Genomic DNA, 17,127 nt, shown 5'->3' with positions numbered 1-17,127 from the left:
GCAAGCTGGAATGCCTTGGAGTGAATCTGCACAGGCCCCAGGAGATCTTCCAAGTCTATACACCCACAACCTTCTTGCTGTGAGGCAACACATGCCATAGGATGACAAGACACATTTTAAAAAAATCTTTTATTTTTTAGTTGTATGTATTGTATGTACCTTGTATTAAAACGGGTCAGTCAGAAATAGGAGAAGTCAGAAGAAGGAGTCCTGCAGATACCGTCCAGTTACAGATCAGCTTGGCATCGATGGTCTGGCTCTGCAGGACAGTCTTTACTCATAGTACTTCTCTAGTTCTTACTCCATCCGCCTACTGCTAGTGTCGTTTTTGTAATGGAAGATAATCTGGTCATTTCTTTAAGTTTGCCCAGGCTCGCAGTTTAGAGGTGGAATATGGTAAACTTGTTTTTGTTTTGTTTTGTTATCAGCTTTGCGAGGTCATGTGAAGTGGGCGGCTGTAGATGTCGTGTCTGCGCAGACGCATCCTTGAACGGCAGACCGTGACCTTGCGTTTTGGCTGAGTATGGAGCATCTAAATGAATTACGGCGCGCCCCCGTCCGCCTGGCTGGGAAAAGGCGCATCCTCCTTCCTTTTTAGATTTCAGTCACGCACCTTTGCTCAGATTTGACAAGACGCACGAGGGATGTGTTTCGCTGTTATTCTCTCAGCCCCCCGATTTAAAGAAAAAGAGCGAGAATCGCGCTTATAAGAATCCATGCCTTTGCTTTGTCTGACTTGAGATCTCAGGATTTATTCTGCACCCAGCGCGCATTTTACACAAATCTGCACCGCTTGCACACGACGGAGAGACTGCGCCTCCTCGAAGCGGGTATAGGGCGATAACCGATAGGCACCGAGAATATCCTCCGGGGCCGTTCGTGCTTTTTTACTCAGACATTAAAAACAAAAACAAAACATAAGAATCGCGTATTTTAAAACAAGGTCACTAACGATTTGAGATCTCAAGCGCAGATCCCGGTGCACATCACCTTCCTCCGGTGATGCTGTGGTCAGAGAGCAGTAAAACAGACTAAAAGGGAAAACAATGTGATGGACAATGTCCACTCCAGCGGGTACGAGACACCTGCCATCCTGGTTCTGAATGCAGCGAAGAGAGACACCGAAGCGGGTGTCACCGTCAGCCCTGGATGCTGCGCCGAAAAATGGGATACTCCGACCCATCGTCGGGTAAAGACTTGCTCGGCAGCAGATCTCTTTGTTTCATATTTATTTGCGCGTTTGGGCTCGTCACACTTTTGCAGCAGATTCTCTACGGGAAAAACTACATCAAGAGGTAAGTGCTGATATTTTTTTACCCCACTCCTTTCTTCTCTTCAGCCACGATTAGAAAGAACATTAGAGCGCAGTCAGTTTCCAAGAGTGTAAGGATGACAGTGAGCGGTAAGAAGCATGCCTTTGTAGTCGTTGTTGATCATATCAGTGGCTTTTAATGGAAAAGGTAAAAATGTGAGTGATGAGGTAAGAACATGCTCAGTAGAAATGAGAGTAGTCTGGATGGTCTACATGTCGGGACAAGCTTTAGTGGCTGCAAAGAACAATAGCAATTAACCATCCATGTTTTTCTTTCTCCCCAGTGGCATAGAAACAATTTCCATTGGATTTCTTTTCCTTTTTGTTCCTTTTATTTTTGTTTTTTGATCTTTTCAGAAAACGAAGCATCACATTCATACCATACACAGTGCTTCAGCTGTGCATGGTAATGTTTTCCCCTTCTTTTTCGTTTTTTCTTCAAAGACCTTTCTTTGATTTCCGTTTCAGCCTTCTTGACTGGTCGTAGCCTACATCTGACAGAGGCATCAGATTTTCATAACACATATGAACGCTACTGGAGCTGATGATGGTGATGATGATGATGGTGATGATGATGACAGAAAGCAGCATGTTGAAGATGATGTGTATTTCTTTTTGGTCCCTGTTAAATAATTCATTTTACCAGGCTGCACCCTAGTGCACATGCTGCCACTGCAGAGCCACGTTTCATGCCTCTGCATCAGTATTTAACCCCTTGACAGAGGCGTTCTTTAGTTGGACCCTGGTTTGTAGTCCACTGTAAACCCACTGCAAGATTTATTTCCCAACTTTCAGGTCACTTTCTTTTATACTCTGTGCTTAAAATCCCCGTGAGACGAGCAGATGTTGAGAAGCTGGGATGTTTGAGCTTCAGGTGCTTCAAAAAGAAACATAAAACTTTACCCCCCCTCTCACCACCACCTCCAGATACTTTACCGACAGGACATATATGCTTACTAAAGCAAACATATATGTGCTGCAATCTGAAAGTCCCCCTCCCTCCCTCCCAAAAAACACACACACGCACACAACTAATCCCTCCCTTGCCACCCTGCCGGGCTGGTCTGATAATACTCGGCATGGATTCATGGCATCCTGACTTCTTCAGTGAGATGCATGAATTCAGACGCGAAGCACACACACTTTGTTTCGCCCCTGCGCCTTTTTTTGCTCTCCTCCTAGAGCTCGGCCTAGGAGAGAAGGGGAACAAGCCACACAACAGAAACCAGTTGGCTCAGCGGCAGCCATTTTGCTACAGTCTGTCTGCACACACCTCAGTGGGAGCGAGGGAAAGAGGAAGGGGACTGTGAGAGACCCAAGGAGTGTGATAAAAGGAATGTGTTTTCATGCATGCGTGTGTGTGTGTGTGTGTGTGAAACAGAGAGAGAGAGAAGCGTCATCTTATGATACCTACCCATGCATAAACAATCCAAAGTCATCCACATGGATTCGGCCACACCCAGCCTCTTCCCTCCTCCAAACCTTGGCCGGAGAACACATTGGCAGGATGCTTGCTGTGCACTTCTTTGCTTCAGTGCTTCACAGAAAAAAACAAAACATAAAAACAGATTGGTAATTACATGAGGCATGTAGGCTGGCTAGGATGGTTGCAGAGGAGACATTTGGGTGCTGGCAAACTGAATGATGGCTTATGGAGTAACAGTTTAGATGTATCATCACTCTTACATCAACTCACTCTGTGTATACGTCAGTGTTATGGCTGAAGGGGCTCTCGGTTCAATGCATGAGGATACCCATTAAAGTCAAACAGTACGACGTGCACATTGATGTACTTGATAAATCTGTCTGTGAATCTGACCGTTCAGTTTGAAAGGAGGCACCTTAGAGAGACACATAAATCCGCTCCCTGTCTGCCATCCTGGTGCCATCCAAAGGGGTGAAGTGGAGAGTGTAGGATTATAAAGTGGCAGCCCGAGATCGTTGAGGGACACCGCTGACACACTTCTGAGAACGAAGACATTAACTTTCAACTCCGCTTGACTTGAGGAGGGCGATCTAAAAATACTCTTGGATAGAGAGAATAGCACCCCGGGCTGCAGGGAGGAAGGGATTAAGAAAGGCACAGATGATGAGTGGCAGTGTAAATGCAACTAATTATGATAGTCATTATCAGTGAGTCTATTACTGCTTCAATTAATCATTTCACAAAATTACTGGCTGCCCTGTGGAGTCATGGATGTTTATTAAATCTTCTGGTTGCATTATGTAAGTGAGCTGTATCTCCCTGATTTTGAGCCTTTTCTCTTTGTGCGTGTGGGTTTTTTTTGTTGGTTTTTGTGCTGTTGACACAGCTGTAACTGAGCATTGATGTTAGCACATGGTATCAAGTCACCGCACTTTGAACAATATGAAGGAATATGAAGAGAAAAAGTAAGAGCACAAGCAGAGGAGAGGCTCAGCTACAGCCCAGTTTTCAGTTTTGGCCTGAACAACAGACGAGGTCGTCTTAGAGAAACACACAGCAGTGAAAAAGCATCCAGATCGATGTGCTGATGGAGTCAGAGCACATTAGTGCTACAGGGCAACTTAGTGATTGTTGCTTGTCTACAAATGCTTGCATTAGCATCTCATGTGGACTTATAGATGGGCTCCTAAGGGCTGATCCTGATCCTAAGCTGATCTGTGAGTCAGAAGTAATCTAATGTAGCTACATTTGTATGGAGCTTTTCTAGTCTTACCAGCCTGTCAAAGCACTCAAGTAATCACTTTTGGAGTTTGAATTTTTGCTACAACACGGAAGTATGTCAGATTAAACTCAAGCCTGCAGTAGGCTTGTTGTTTTGGCTATGACTAATTCAATTCTATTTATATCACAACAGCAGTAGCCCCATGGTGCTTTATACTGTAAGACAGAGACCCTACAACAATACAGAGAAAACCTCAACAATCAAACAGACGACTTTGAGCGAGCCCTTGGTGACAGTGGGAAGAAAAAACTCCCTCTTAACAGGAAGAAACCTCAGGGAGAACCTGGTTTAGGGAGGACTGGTGGTGATGGGAGGAAGACAGGACAAAAAACACACTGTGGAAGAGAAGTTTATGGGTTTAAGGTGTAGGTTAGATAACCTAATGAACCAAACTGTGCCACTTTGAATAGCGTTGATTAGCTTTTGTCCTGTCTGAGGCACAAGAAGAGGGACAGAAGCCTCTCGAATTTTAGCGTTCGGTTCTGCAGCCGCTGCCATGGAGATGTTGAAGTGGCACTCAGAGCAGCTAAGCGCGCCTGCCGATTGGTATTGATGCGAGCCCCTGATGATAAATGCTCCATCACATAATGCATCCAGAAATGCTCTTTGGGTTCAATCTCCTCCTGCTGAAATTAGCACGACACCCACAAAGCACTCCTAGAAATGAGTCACGCATGAGTACTTGCATAATAGTCAGCATAACAGGAGAAGTTGTACTCCTCCGGATATTTAGATGTATGGAATGTGATGATGTTGAGAAAATCTCAAGGATCAAATTTTAAGTAAAAAAACAACACGTGAAAAGCACAAAAGTTTTCAAATGACTGGACATTTTTCCCCACAAAACTAAGGAATATACTTTAACGTGCTGACATTTCCCTTCATAAAGATCACATTTACCATTTAATCCTGGTGCCAGAAACCCTTCTAATGCACAAACACTGAGCTGAAAATAGCTTTCAACACATTTTCCTCCTGTCTAAGTAACATCTGCTGCATGTGCAGCAAAGGAGGAGGATGGATTTATTGAGAACAACAAAACAATACTGCCATTTTCAGATTTGATTGACAGCTAAAAATAGCTGCATTCCTCCATTTTCTCCCTCAAAGAAATCCCGGCTCTCGCTCCTGTAGAATGAGCTTTTTTTTATTCCGGGCACAGTTATAACATCCTATAAAACACATGCACCAAATGACCTCCTCTGATAAATGTACTGTGATGGCATCCAGCTGAAGTTAACATAGCGAGACCAAAGGTCAGGTTAAGCTTCTGCAAGCCATTGCATCTTTTTGTTAGGTACAGTATCGATGTATTAGTCTTTAGCTCTAAATTGAGATACCTCACCTGGGTTAGGTTCTTCTCACTCACTGAATACTATTAGATCTGGTGGCTTAAACCAATCTTCCCTTTGTTTCTCAGTAATATCTGGATGAAAAGATGGTCTAGATTGGCAGCTTAATACTATATTGGCAAATCTGCTGGCCGGTTGGCACTGATTATCGCTCATCTCTTAAATCACTCACTTCAATATATTGATTTACAAGTCTAACGCTCACACAAGCAAATATTGCACAGTGTGAATGTTTGAATCACACTCAGATTAGTGGCATCAGCCCAGCATAAATGTATCATTCAGATCACGGTGTCACTGTAACCCTGCTTGGTGTCATATACTGTCTTTCTTTAGCCAAAAAGCTGGTCCCCTCTTCCTCTGTATGTGCATGTGTGAGTGTGTAAAGGTACAACTTTTTCTGGGTTTTGTGACTGAACATATGCGATTGGGAGTATGTGTTTGACATTTGCACAATGGGGAAAATAAATCCCAAATAAACTGACTCATTTTCTTACTAGTGCGCAACAGTTTAGCCGACTCAAAGGGGACGAGACAGGAAATTGGACCGGTCCCGTTAATTTCTCCGATGACGGATCTCTGAAGCCTGCCAGAAATGGAAGGAAAAGGTACCTTTCCAGCGCCACTGACTGCACAACACCTCTGACAAAAGAGAGTGTGTGTGAGAGAGAGAGCGAGAGAGAGACTGAAAGGCAGAGTGAATGAGAGATCACAAGTTTCAAATCCACCATCTCTAGTGACGACCCAGCCCTGCATGCGTGGACTGGGCCGCTGATACCCCATGACTCCCCTCAGATGCTGTAGAAAGGGCTCAAGCCGAGGCACATTTGCACTTTTCTTCTCTACTTGTTATTGACATCTGCAGGTTTAGGAAGCTAGCAGGGGGTTGCTGATGTCACAGGGCTACATCACACGTTTAACTCTAACTTAACCTGTCTGCATGTTGACAGATGTTTCCGTCAGAATTTTCAGCCAGATTCACAGATCTCCGTAATAGTCACACCCTGCCTAGCTGATATTAAGAAGAAAAAAAAACGCCCTCAAAGGTAGGCCAGTTTGAAGGCATTTTTAGCATTTTCACAGAAACCCAAGAATATCTCTCTTTTTTTTTCATTAGTTTAAAAGGGATAAACTCTCATATTTTTTTCAGTGGTGGTTGCACTTCAGATTTGCTCTTGCATGTTGTCTGATCCCGTCCACCTCGACCCCTCCCAAATCCCTAAATCCCACCCCCTTTCAGAAGCTGGTTGAACCACGGTCTCCTGTTGATGTACTGGCTTCTCCTTGTATCTCTGTGTCGCATCCAGCACCCATTTCAAAATGCCTTGTCAACCTATGTCTCATACTGTTCTGCACAGCTCTGTGTGTATACCATATGCATAGTGTGGACACTTCTCCGCTCCTCCTATCTCCCCTTCTCACATCTGCATTGTCTCTCTCTGCGACCTGGATTTAACCCCTTTTCCCCACTGTACTCTCTTTGTTACAAGAAGACAGGAACGTGCCCGATTTTTTTCCCTCCCCGCCTCCCACACCCCACGAAATTGTGCTAAAATGCTCATCTTGGATTGGTTTTTTCAACCAGCAATTGCGCAGTCAATCTAAGAAGCCATAAGCGACGAAATTCACCTCATGGAGTAAATTGTTGTCTTGATTTCAGACCTGAACAGAGAACACTTGCAAAGGTTTTATCATCTTAGCTAAAACAAGAATGAACAGCCTCTATTCAGCGTGTCAAATATATTCTATGAGACCACCGCTCCTCTCTGTATAACCTCAGAAATACACTGCATCATCAGGTGGATGTAGACAACCAGTTTCATCGTTCCTTATTTGTACAATCTTATCCCAGCATCTTGTTCCTTTAATGCATCTCTCCATTGTATTGCTTGTTGCATCCTTTTATAATCTTTTTTTTCTTGCTTTGTTAACTCACCTCATTTACCTCACAGCCACAAGTAATATGCAGCAGTTTTATTCATCTTTCAAAACAGAATGCTCCATTTAATGTGCGACAGATACCAACATTCATTCTAACAAAGACACATTGCAGGTTCCCCCAATTCACATGTCATCATGTCCCTAACCAAGCATTATCAAAAACACTGTTAGCATTGCAAGAGCCCTCTAAAATTCTGATGTAGTTCTCCAGTATATGAATTCTTTCAGTTTAACAATAAGATGTAAAGAAAAGTAAAGTCTCTACCACAAGATATACAACAGATCAATATGTCCTTTGGGTTAAACAAGCCAACAAAAAACATTTAGGTGAATGAAGCCAGAAAGAGATGGATCAGTTCTGTGCCTCACTGATAAGATAAGATAAGATAAAAACTTTATTAATCCCTCGGGTGGGTTCCTCTGGGAAATTCGGTTTCCAAAAGCACAGCACCGACAGAAGTTACAGTTACAGAATATTATATACACACACACACACACACACACACACACACACACACACACACACACATATAAATACAGAGGCATATATAAATAAAATATACGAAGGGGATAAATAGAATAAATAGGAATAAAAATAAAAATAAACTGCCGAACCTTAACAGGAAGATTTTGGATCAGGATAAAGATAGCAATCTCATGAGGGTAAGACAGTTTACAAATGCATCATATTGATGGTGTAAGAACAAAAAAACCCCGCAAATGTGAAAAAAACCCATCTAAATAACCACTAAAGCAAGACTGTGGCCTACAGTGCTAATGTCAGAATAACTTTATATAATGCTGAATTTTTATTGAGTCCATGCATGTTACATGTAGTGTCAAAGAAGCGCACGTGGAAAACCCATGACAGATTTCAGTCGCACATGTATTTACAGTTAGCTAGGGTTAATGTTAGCAGGCATCGCAGCAGAAATATAGCAAATGGTGCTGTGGTAATAGGATAAGCATGAGGGAAAATACATGTGTTTCCTTATTTTTTTTCCCCTCAGAACCTAAATCATGTAACATGTTCAGTTCAATTTTCATCCCTGGCTTCTAAACATGTGCAGTGTGAAAGATGGATGTAGCTTCTGGGTCTGAAGGTGAAGCCACCATGGCTTGCATTCTTTTGAATGGTCAGCAGGGGGTGAAGTCCCTTACTCTTTGAACAGTCAGAGCCTGCTCACCACACCTGGTTTTTAAAGCACCAGGGTGACCACATGAAAACGTTCAACTTAATAACTTCTGTGATGGTGGCTACGTGCATCTTTGATACTGTCTGTGCTTCTAACCCTAGGATGAAACCAAACATCTCCATAACGGAGTCTCTTTGCTTCACAGATGTACATCCAAGCTATTTCAACAAAGCATTATAGTAATTAGTGATATTTAAAAATCGACTACCCAACAAAACATAATACTAGCAGGCTCCTATTCCTCCATACTAACCACGCCCCCCACCACACACACATTTTATCCTCACCGCTTTCTGATCACGTTTAAACAAAAGGCTGGAAGAAATGAGGCATCAGTACACAGAAATACAACAGCCAACTTTAAATTTCCCAGCCAGCATGGCTCTTTTTCCAGCGTTCTTCACACGACCATTTTGTGAAATCAACCAAAAGCACACCACACATTAAAGACATTATTTTTGTATACTTTTTGGTTAATGTTGCCATTCCAGTGTAACGATTGTTTCACATGTGTCTAAAAGAAGCTCTTCCAATTCTTTAGTCCTTATTAAAAAAGATAAAATTCCTCCCAAACTCTTTGTTTGTTATTACCTCTTTGTTATGGTTACTTGTTTGCATGACTACTGTTGTATGTGTTCATGTTTACAGTGTGACAAAATTGTAATAAATCAGTCAAACTGTCACGTTACTCCAGCCAGCACAGCTGATATACTTACTTACTCCTCACACAAAAGCACCGACCCGGCCACGCTCATAACCACCAGATGCTACACCGCTAAACCGTCTAATCCACCATTTTAGCAAGCCAAGCACTGGAATCAGCCCTATTTCCTTGTCTGTTTCTCTCCTAATTCAACATGTGAACATACAGTGTATGCACACATTTTAGCCCCAGAGTACCAATGTTACACCATGCAAGTTCTCATCATAGCCAGTGAACTATATAAAAATATGAGAGGTGCTACGTTTCTTCACTTAGTGTATGACATTGGTTTAGACTAAGATGTAACAGAATCTGGTGCAAGTGTCCAGTAGACATGTTACTATCTTGTTTGTGACGCCTAAAATCAGTGACATCATTTCTGTCATTTGTCATTCCACAATGCTCTACTGATATTCTAGTATTTCATAAAGTCAAACCATAGACATTTTATATTAAAAATGAAATATTTTTTCTTATTGTGACCTTTAAACACACTGTTTTACATATATATATATTATTTAAGCATAGTGTATTTTATCTCTTCTGTTTATTGTTAAATTCTTTTATGTTGAATAGATGTAAGCAGAGGATGACTCTTTTTATCCCTCCAGGTATCTGGAAAACTATGATGGCTCCTTTGATTACAACTCTACTGCATGCAGGGAGCTCAGACAGGAGATTATAGACGTCAAAGTGCTGACAATGTGAGTGTCCGATTATGTTTCATCTAACAAGGTAAAAAAATCTCCAAGGTAATCCTGCGTGTTTATCATGTATGAAAGTATTCATGTGTCAGGAGTAGGGTTCACTGGTACAGTGTCAGTGAAGATAAATTGAGTAGTAGAAGAAAAAAAAACGCATGAAGAAGTTAAAAATTAAGCATCACCACCAGCGTAAGAGTAACTAGCATTTTCAAAACAATGTCTGGTTCTGGATGACAACAATATGAATCCAAGTCAAAGCAGGAGTTCTAAACTCTTTTGTAGCTTAACTGAACTAAAAGAAGCAATAATTTTAACTAAATGCAACATAAATACATAAAATGAAAAGTTTATTTATTCAAGTAATTAATAATTAAATTACACTGTACCAGTTTAGCCAAATCACATGTAAAATTTACAGGTAATCAGATTACTTAAAGTCAGCATTTTAGGTGTAAATATTTTTCAAACTTGATGATGAGATGTCTATCATCCCTGACTGCTCCACTAAGAGTATTGGCAAGATATTGATGATATTTTAACAAAGGGCCAATCTTGTGGCCCTTTGTTAAGGGCCACAAGATTGGCCCTTAACAATCTTGTTAAAAAAACAACAACAACTCTAAAATGACATCCTGTACTTGTGTACAACTTAGCTTAGAGAATAAGCTAAGTTGTGCTCATGGTGAAGGTAGTATTGGTAGTTTTACAGGCATTTTCAAGAATTGCTCGTCCTTCTAAAGTATTGGTCAGGTTTTAGTGAAGTTGTCCTCCTTGACAACCTTGACACATCTCAGCAGATTTTAATTCTCATTAGTTTACAGTCATTATAGCCAACTAATGACTGCAGAACTTTTCATCTGTATGTCACACATTACAATATCATGTGAAGTGTGATGAATGCAAGCCAAATGTGTCAACAACATTCTGATTATTTCTTTGTAAGCTGAGGCTTTGTTGGCAAAAATGGGCTAAATCTATTCTAGCATGCTAACATTCTCAATGCTACAACTTAATACTGCACAAGGCACAAAATAAATCTGAAAAGGATAGTATTTGAAGATACTTGAACATGATTCCATTAAAGATGGATGAGAGCTCTGTTACGTTAACTAGCTGTCTTTGAAGCTCTGTTTTGGAAGCCCCTGTGTTAGCATTTTGACTTCTGACATGTTGGTTTTTTAACGCTAGAAGTGGCTATTTTAAGATGAGAAGGTGGTGTGTTATCAGCTAACATTAGGAGGCTTAATTTGCAAAGTCTCCCTACATACAGGGTGTTTTAGTGTGTAGTGTAGAAAGCAATACTTGCTTATTTTGGCTAAACTAGCACTAGCACCGTGAAACATGGTGAAGAGGCCCACCAATAGAAGACCAATATTATTTGTTTTCTTGCTGTTGGGCAGCAGTTTTTGACACTGGCGTGATGAAAGATTTCAAGGCAACCCAATGAATTTTGTCAACCATCCAGTATCATAAAAGTTCACAGTAATAGTTATTGAGTTATTAAAGGTCAACCAGCTAAGTAAACAACACTTTCAGGTCTGGAGTCATGCCATAGTGTGACCAAAAAGACAAACAAAAATAAGTACATGTTTCAGTAAGTACACACAGTGTCAATACAGTTGACACATTTGCTAGCGCAGATTATTTTATGTTGTTACTTAAGGCAATTCTTGACCATTTGAGCAGTTTCATTACTCAATAACATCCATTTTGTTGCCAACACTATTGAGCCAAGTTGTTGCGCTCCTTATTTTCTTATCACTACAGGACACTATAAATAACATGCTTACAACATACAGTAGATCACTGGCCAGATTCATTCAATGAGCCACTTGCTCCAAAGGCAATCTGAGCAGCATCTTTCCTCTTGTGTGAATATGAACAATGTCCAGTGACCTTTTGCATGTGGCCCTCAGGCTGGCAGCTTAATTATCAAAATCATACTGAGTGCTCAATGAAAGCCCTAGAACGACTCTGGCTGCGGCAGGGAACGGCTGTTGTCACTCTGGCAGGCAGCAAAATGAACGCACAAGCCTGACTCCCAGAGCAAATCACGCCGCCCCAATCATCTCCAAGGGCATGTCAGTTCAAGGACATCTATTTACAGATGTGCTTTCTGTTAATGAGTCGAGATCCAGGGTGATCAGTAAAGTTGCAGTAAATTTTTTGGCCTCTGGTTTATCTTTTTGAAACGTTTAAGGTGTTTCTTCAATTTGTTGCCTCTTCAGAAATAATGGTTAATTGGAAAAACCATGTCAGTCGGAATAAAGTCGTCTTTCCTCATCCCACAAGTCTCTCAATCCTGTCCGTCTCTCTACCAGGGTGAAAACGTCAGATCTCTTTGAAAGATGGCGAAACCTGCAGGTGTGTAGGTGGGAGCAGAACAAGGAGGAGGCCAGCAACTTTAAGTAAGTGTTACTCATTCTGAGCAGAGGAATTATGTATGTAAATGTCTGCATTTATCGAAAAGGTCTTTTTTCTAAAGACTGTGTTTTTTGTGAAGTGCACTGGTTACCTTTTGAATAGTTTAAAAGAAACATTATTATCTATTATCACCTTGACATTTATTGGTTTGGAAGTCCTCTACAGAAAATTAATGATTACTTCTGCTGATAAAATGTAGTTAAAATACAGTAAACTTTACAAGCCAAATATGTACAAATAGTACAGAATATGGAGAATACCAACCCCAAATTTTATAGAACAATATTTCGATGAACTGACTGTTGGGGAATCATAAATAACCAAGTAGAATAAGATGAAGGATTAGTATCCTGGATAAAATACTATATATTCTTACATAGAAAAGAAAAAAGCAAACATGTTCAGGATCTTACTATATACACTCAATGGGAGCGTTTTTGGTTACACCCTGCTAATACTGGGCTGGACTCCTTTTTGTCTACAGAATTTAACTCTTGGTGTCACAGCTTCAACAAGGTGCTGGAAACATTCAGAAATGTTGGTCTCAATTGACATGATAGCATCACACAGTTGCTAGAGATTTTTTAGCTGCACATCCATGATCTCAATCTCCATCACGTCCTTGGAGAGCCCATGTGAACTTTAGCATCAGTTTCTGTAGCCCATCTGCTTCAAGCTTTGATATGTTGTGTATTCAGAGATGCTTTTCTGTATACTTTGTATATAATCAATGGTTATTTGGGTTTCTGATGTCTTCCTGTCACCTCAAAACAGCTTGGTCATTTTTCTTTGACCTCTGGCAACACCAAGACATTTTTGCCCAGAGAACTGCCACTCACTAGGTATTTTATCCTTGAGATAGTTGTGTGGGAAATCCTTAGCTCCTGAAATACTCAAAAATACCAGCCTGTATGGCAACAACCATTCAAAGTAATTCACCACCTATTAGGTTGTCTTGACCAGCTCTACATGCCAAAAGGCATTGAATTGCTGGATGACATTTGCATTAACAAGCAAGTGTATCTAACAATGTGACCAGTGATCTATAAAACTATCATCTTTGGGTTCTGGGCTCTTTAAAAAATGTGCAAACTCATTAATCAAAGGTATGTTTTAAGACGATATCAAGAGCTGAAATAACATTTTATTTAAAAAGACATTGTTAATTTGTAATGACCATCTTTTGATAAACAACCCAAAACAATTAGGATGTAAAGGTTGAAATAATTTTGGTTTTGATCTTACCGTGCATCTTCTAAAGCTAAGTTTTACTTTTCTTTGGTGTCGTCCTGAAGGATGTCTCTGTCGCGCTGCTGTAATGCTCCTAACTTTCTGTTCACAACCAAGAGGAACACTCCTGCAGGGACCAAGCTGAGGTACGAGGTGGACACCAGTGGGATCCTTCCCATTACTACTGAGATCTTCAAGATGTTACCAGATGTGAGTTCACCACCTCTTTATGAGTGTTTGCTATTTTCTACTGTATCTGTGGGCATTTCCAAACCTGCTGATCTGATGTGTTTTATTTCAAAAGTTCTTGTGTTGTGTTCATTTGACATTACCACCTCATGTCTTTCAGGATATGCCGTATTCCAAGTCGCAGTTCAAGAAATGTGCTGTCATTGGAAATGGTGGTATCATCAAGAACAGCAAATGTGGAAAGGAAATTGACTCAGCAGATTTTGTTTTTAGGTATTCACGATGCAGTCTTTTAGTATTTGATATGTGAGAGTTGTACAGTGTTACCTGGAATTCTGTTCTGATTTAATATTCTTGATCTTTATATTAATTTCGAGGAATACATACAAATTGTCATTGAACAATTGGTGGTTAATTGAGAATGAATAATAAAAAATAATAATGAACGAATATTAAAACTTTAACTTGGGAAAAATTACATGACAAGAAGTCATAAAAGTACTTCCTCTTTCATGCAAAATTCTTTGAAATTTTACCCCAACCTTTAAACTCAAAGCATCAAATAATAAACTAGCACTAAATTCTGAAATCTACACACTGAACAGCCACAACATCAAAACCACTGAAGCGTATTACTTGGATCGTTGTAGAATCCAAGTTTCTGCTAGTAAATCCTTGGTTCTACCATTCACAAAAATGGAACTTTGTAACTTTGACATTTAACTTCCAACCAAGTATTGTTGAAGAGTGGCTTCCCAAAAGCCCAAGGTATTGAGCCTTCAAACACCTTAAATCCCAATTTGATTGAGTGTCTGGGGATTCAGCATGACAAGCTGCCAATGTTGCAGATCCAGATACCAAAGGACATCCCTGGAGGTACTGTTAATGTCCTGAAGGATCAGAGTTGTTTTAGCAAAATGAATATGAAGTGGTTTAATGTTGCTGCTGATCAGTGTAGTCCCATAGACCTCGCTTCACCAAGAGAAATTCAAATGTTAAAATTCCTGTTTATTCCAGTTACAGTGGTGGAAATAATTATTGATCCCCTGCTGAATATATGAGTTTGCTCACTTACAAACGAATGAACACTTTCTAATTTTTATGGTCGTTTCATTTTGATACAGATAAAGAAAAAAAACATTACATAAAAGTTATAAGTTGAGCTTCATGTCATTGAGTGAGATAAGTATCTCGATACGTTTCTTGTAGCTGGTCAGTTTTCACACATCTCAGGAGGGATTTTAGTCCACTCGTCTTTATAGAAACTCTCTAAATCATTTAGATTTCTTGACTGCTGTTTGGCAACTCGCAGCTTCAGCTCCCTCCATATATTTTCTAGGACTGAGTTCTGGAGACTGGCTGGGCCACTCCATGGCCTTAATGTGCTTCTTCTTTCCCCACTCCTTTTCCCTAGTGGTTTGTTTTGGGTCATTGTCACGCGGAAAGACCCATGACCCATTTTCAGTCTTCTGACTGAGGGAAGTAGGTTCTCATCACTTTATGATTTTATATTTTTTTCTTTTCTTAATAATTGCACCAGCAGTTGTCACCTTCTCACTAAGCTTCTTGCTGATGGTCTCGTAGCCCATTCCTGACTTGTACATGGTGCGATCTTGTCTCTGACGTCCTCTGACGAGTCGTTGTTCTTGCCCATGGTGGCAGACAGGTTTGAATAATAGAAACTGATTGTGTGTACAGGTGTGCTTTATGCACATAACAAACTGAGATCAGGATAGTACGAATAGTGGGAGTCACAATTCTGGCTGGTAGGAGATCAATACCGATTTCACTTAATAATGGATTGGATTTATATAGCGCTTTTCAAGGCACCCAAAGCGCTTTACAATGCCACTATTCATTCACTCTCGCATTCATACACTGGCAAGCTACGGTTGTAGCCACAGCTGCCCTGGGGCAGACTGACAGAAGCGAGGCTGCCATTTCGCGCCATCGGCCCCTCTGGCCAACACCAGTAGGCAAGTAGGGTAAAGTGTCTTGCCCAAGGACACAACGACCAGGACAGAGAGCCAGGGGATCGAACCGGCGACCTTCCGGTTACAGATACGGTTCCCAACCCCCCTGAGCCACGGTCGCCCCAAATGACCTGCAAATCAGTTTATGCCTTTTGTGTAATGTGTTTTCTTCTGGATTTTTGGTTGGTTAACCAATTTATGTAATTTATTGTAAAAAGAAAAATACCCCAACAACTTCTTATTAAAACTATTATATGATTACTTGTGCAGCTCTTCAGGTTGTCTCCTCAGCATGCCTCTTTTTAAACATATCAAGTCAAATCTAAATGATTATTAAACTCTAGTGAAACGTTATTTTCCTTTTTTTGCAGATGCAACATACCGCCCATTAATGACAAATATTCAGCAGATGTTGGGACTAAAACAGATCTGGTGACAATAAACCCGAGCATTATAACTGAGAGGTACTGTAAATATGGGTCTGAGAAAGAACACCTCTTTAGCTCAGCTTCTGCCAATGATCTTTTCCTTTTATCACATGAATCACTTTCTCTGCAGATTTCAGAAGCTGGAGAAATGGCGGAGGCCATTTTATGACGTCCTTCAGAATTACGAAAACTCCTCAGTGGTGCTACCCGCGTTCTACAACACCCGCAACACCGACGTGTCATTCAGAGTTAAGTATATGCTGGATGATTTTGACTCCCAGAGAGGTGTGTTCTTCTTCCACCCGCAGTATCTGCTTAACGTGCAGCGCTTCTGGGCGGTGCAGGGCGTCCGCGCCAAACGGCTCAGCAGCGGCCTGATGCTAGTCACCGCCGCATTAGAGATGTGCGAGGAGGTCCACCTCTACGGTTTCTGGGCATTTCCTATGAACCCCTCTGGCATCTTCATCACACACCACTACTATGACAACGTCAAACCACGGCCGGGCTTTCACGCAATGCCTCATGAAATTTTCAACTTCATTCACATGCATACACGTGGGATCATCAACGTACACACAGGGCCATGCGCATGATCCCTCACTCTAATTAGTAATTTGCTTTAATGCAACTGCTCAAGATTTGACCTTTTAATTTGTCTTTAGGCCAGTTTTCATCACGGCAATCTCAGTTCAGGCAACTATTTTGACCCCAGTTCAAACAGAGTTGGCCTTGGGACACTCTCATCTACATGTTGAAGATTTCTCTTCTGCCAGCATCTTATCTCCGACTGTCAGACCATTGGATGCTTGTTTTTAATGTGAACAAAGTGGTCTTCATAGTGATGTTGTTTCTGTGGAGTTTTCTAGTGGCTCGGCTGTACAGAGGTGTTGTTTTTCTACTTGGTCACACAGATATTTAAGCCCGTCTTCTTCTCTCTTTTTCTCAGACACTCTGTGGGTGTGGCAGC

The 17,127-nt window shown here is 41.0% G+C and overlaps 1 protein-coding gene across 1 annotated transcript; it reads left to right on the top strand.

The window, feature by feature from the left end:
• The first annotated feature begins 1,149 nt into the window (after window positions 1-1,149).
• st8sia5 (ST8 alpha-N-acetyl-neuraminide alpha-2,8-sialyltransferase 5) lies at window positions 1,150-16,753 on the top strand. The gene is made up of 9 exons (XM_085358397.1): window positions 1,150-1,295; window positions 5,873-5,980; window positions 6,323-6,418; window positions 9,824-9,916; window positions 12,238-12,324; window positions 13,636-13,780; window positions 13,920-14,032; window positions 16,104-16,196; window positions 16,291-16,753. The coding sequence occupies exons 1-9, from the start codon at window positions 1,150-1,152 to the stop codon at window positions 16,751-16,753; spliced, it is 1,344 nt and encodes a 447-aa protein (XP_085214523.1).
• Window positions 16,754-17,127: the final 374 nt, after the last annotated feature.

This window comes from Diplotaxodon limnothrissa, linkage group LG7 (assembly GCF_057381915.1).
Source record: "Diplotaxodon limnothrissa isolate DT_005_m linkage group LG7, D_limnothrissa_male_GT1.1, whole genome shotgun sequence".
NCBI lineage: Eukaryota > Metazoa > Chordata > Actinopteri > Cichliformes > Cichlidae > Diplotaxodon > Diplotaxodon limnothrissa.
This window is presented reverse-complemented; position numbering and strand designations above follow the sequence as displayed.

Coding starts and splice junctions, on each gene's coding strand:
- st8sia5 (XM_085358397.1), top strand. CDS start 1,150: ATGCTGCGCCGAAAAATGGGATACTCCGACCCATCGTCGGGTAAAGAC. Junction 6,419..9,823: donor AAAAAAAAACGCCCTCAAAG/GTAGGCCAGTTT, acceptor TTATCCCTCCAG/GTATCTGGAAAACTATGATG. Junction 9,917..12,237: donor GACGTCAAAGTGCTGACAAT/GTGAGTGTCCGA, acceptor TCTCTCTACCAG/GGTGAAAACGTCAGATCTCT.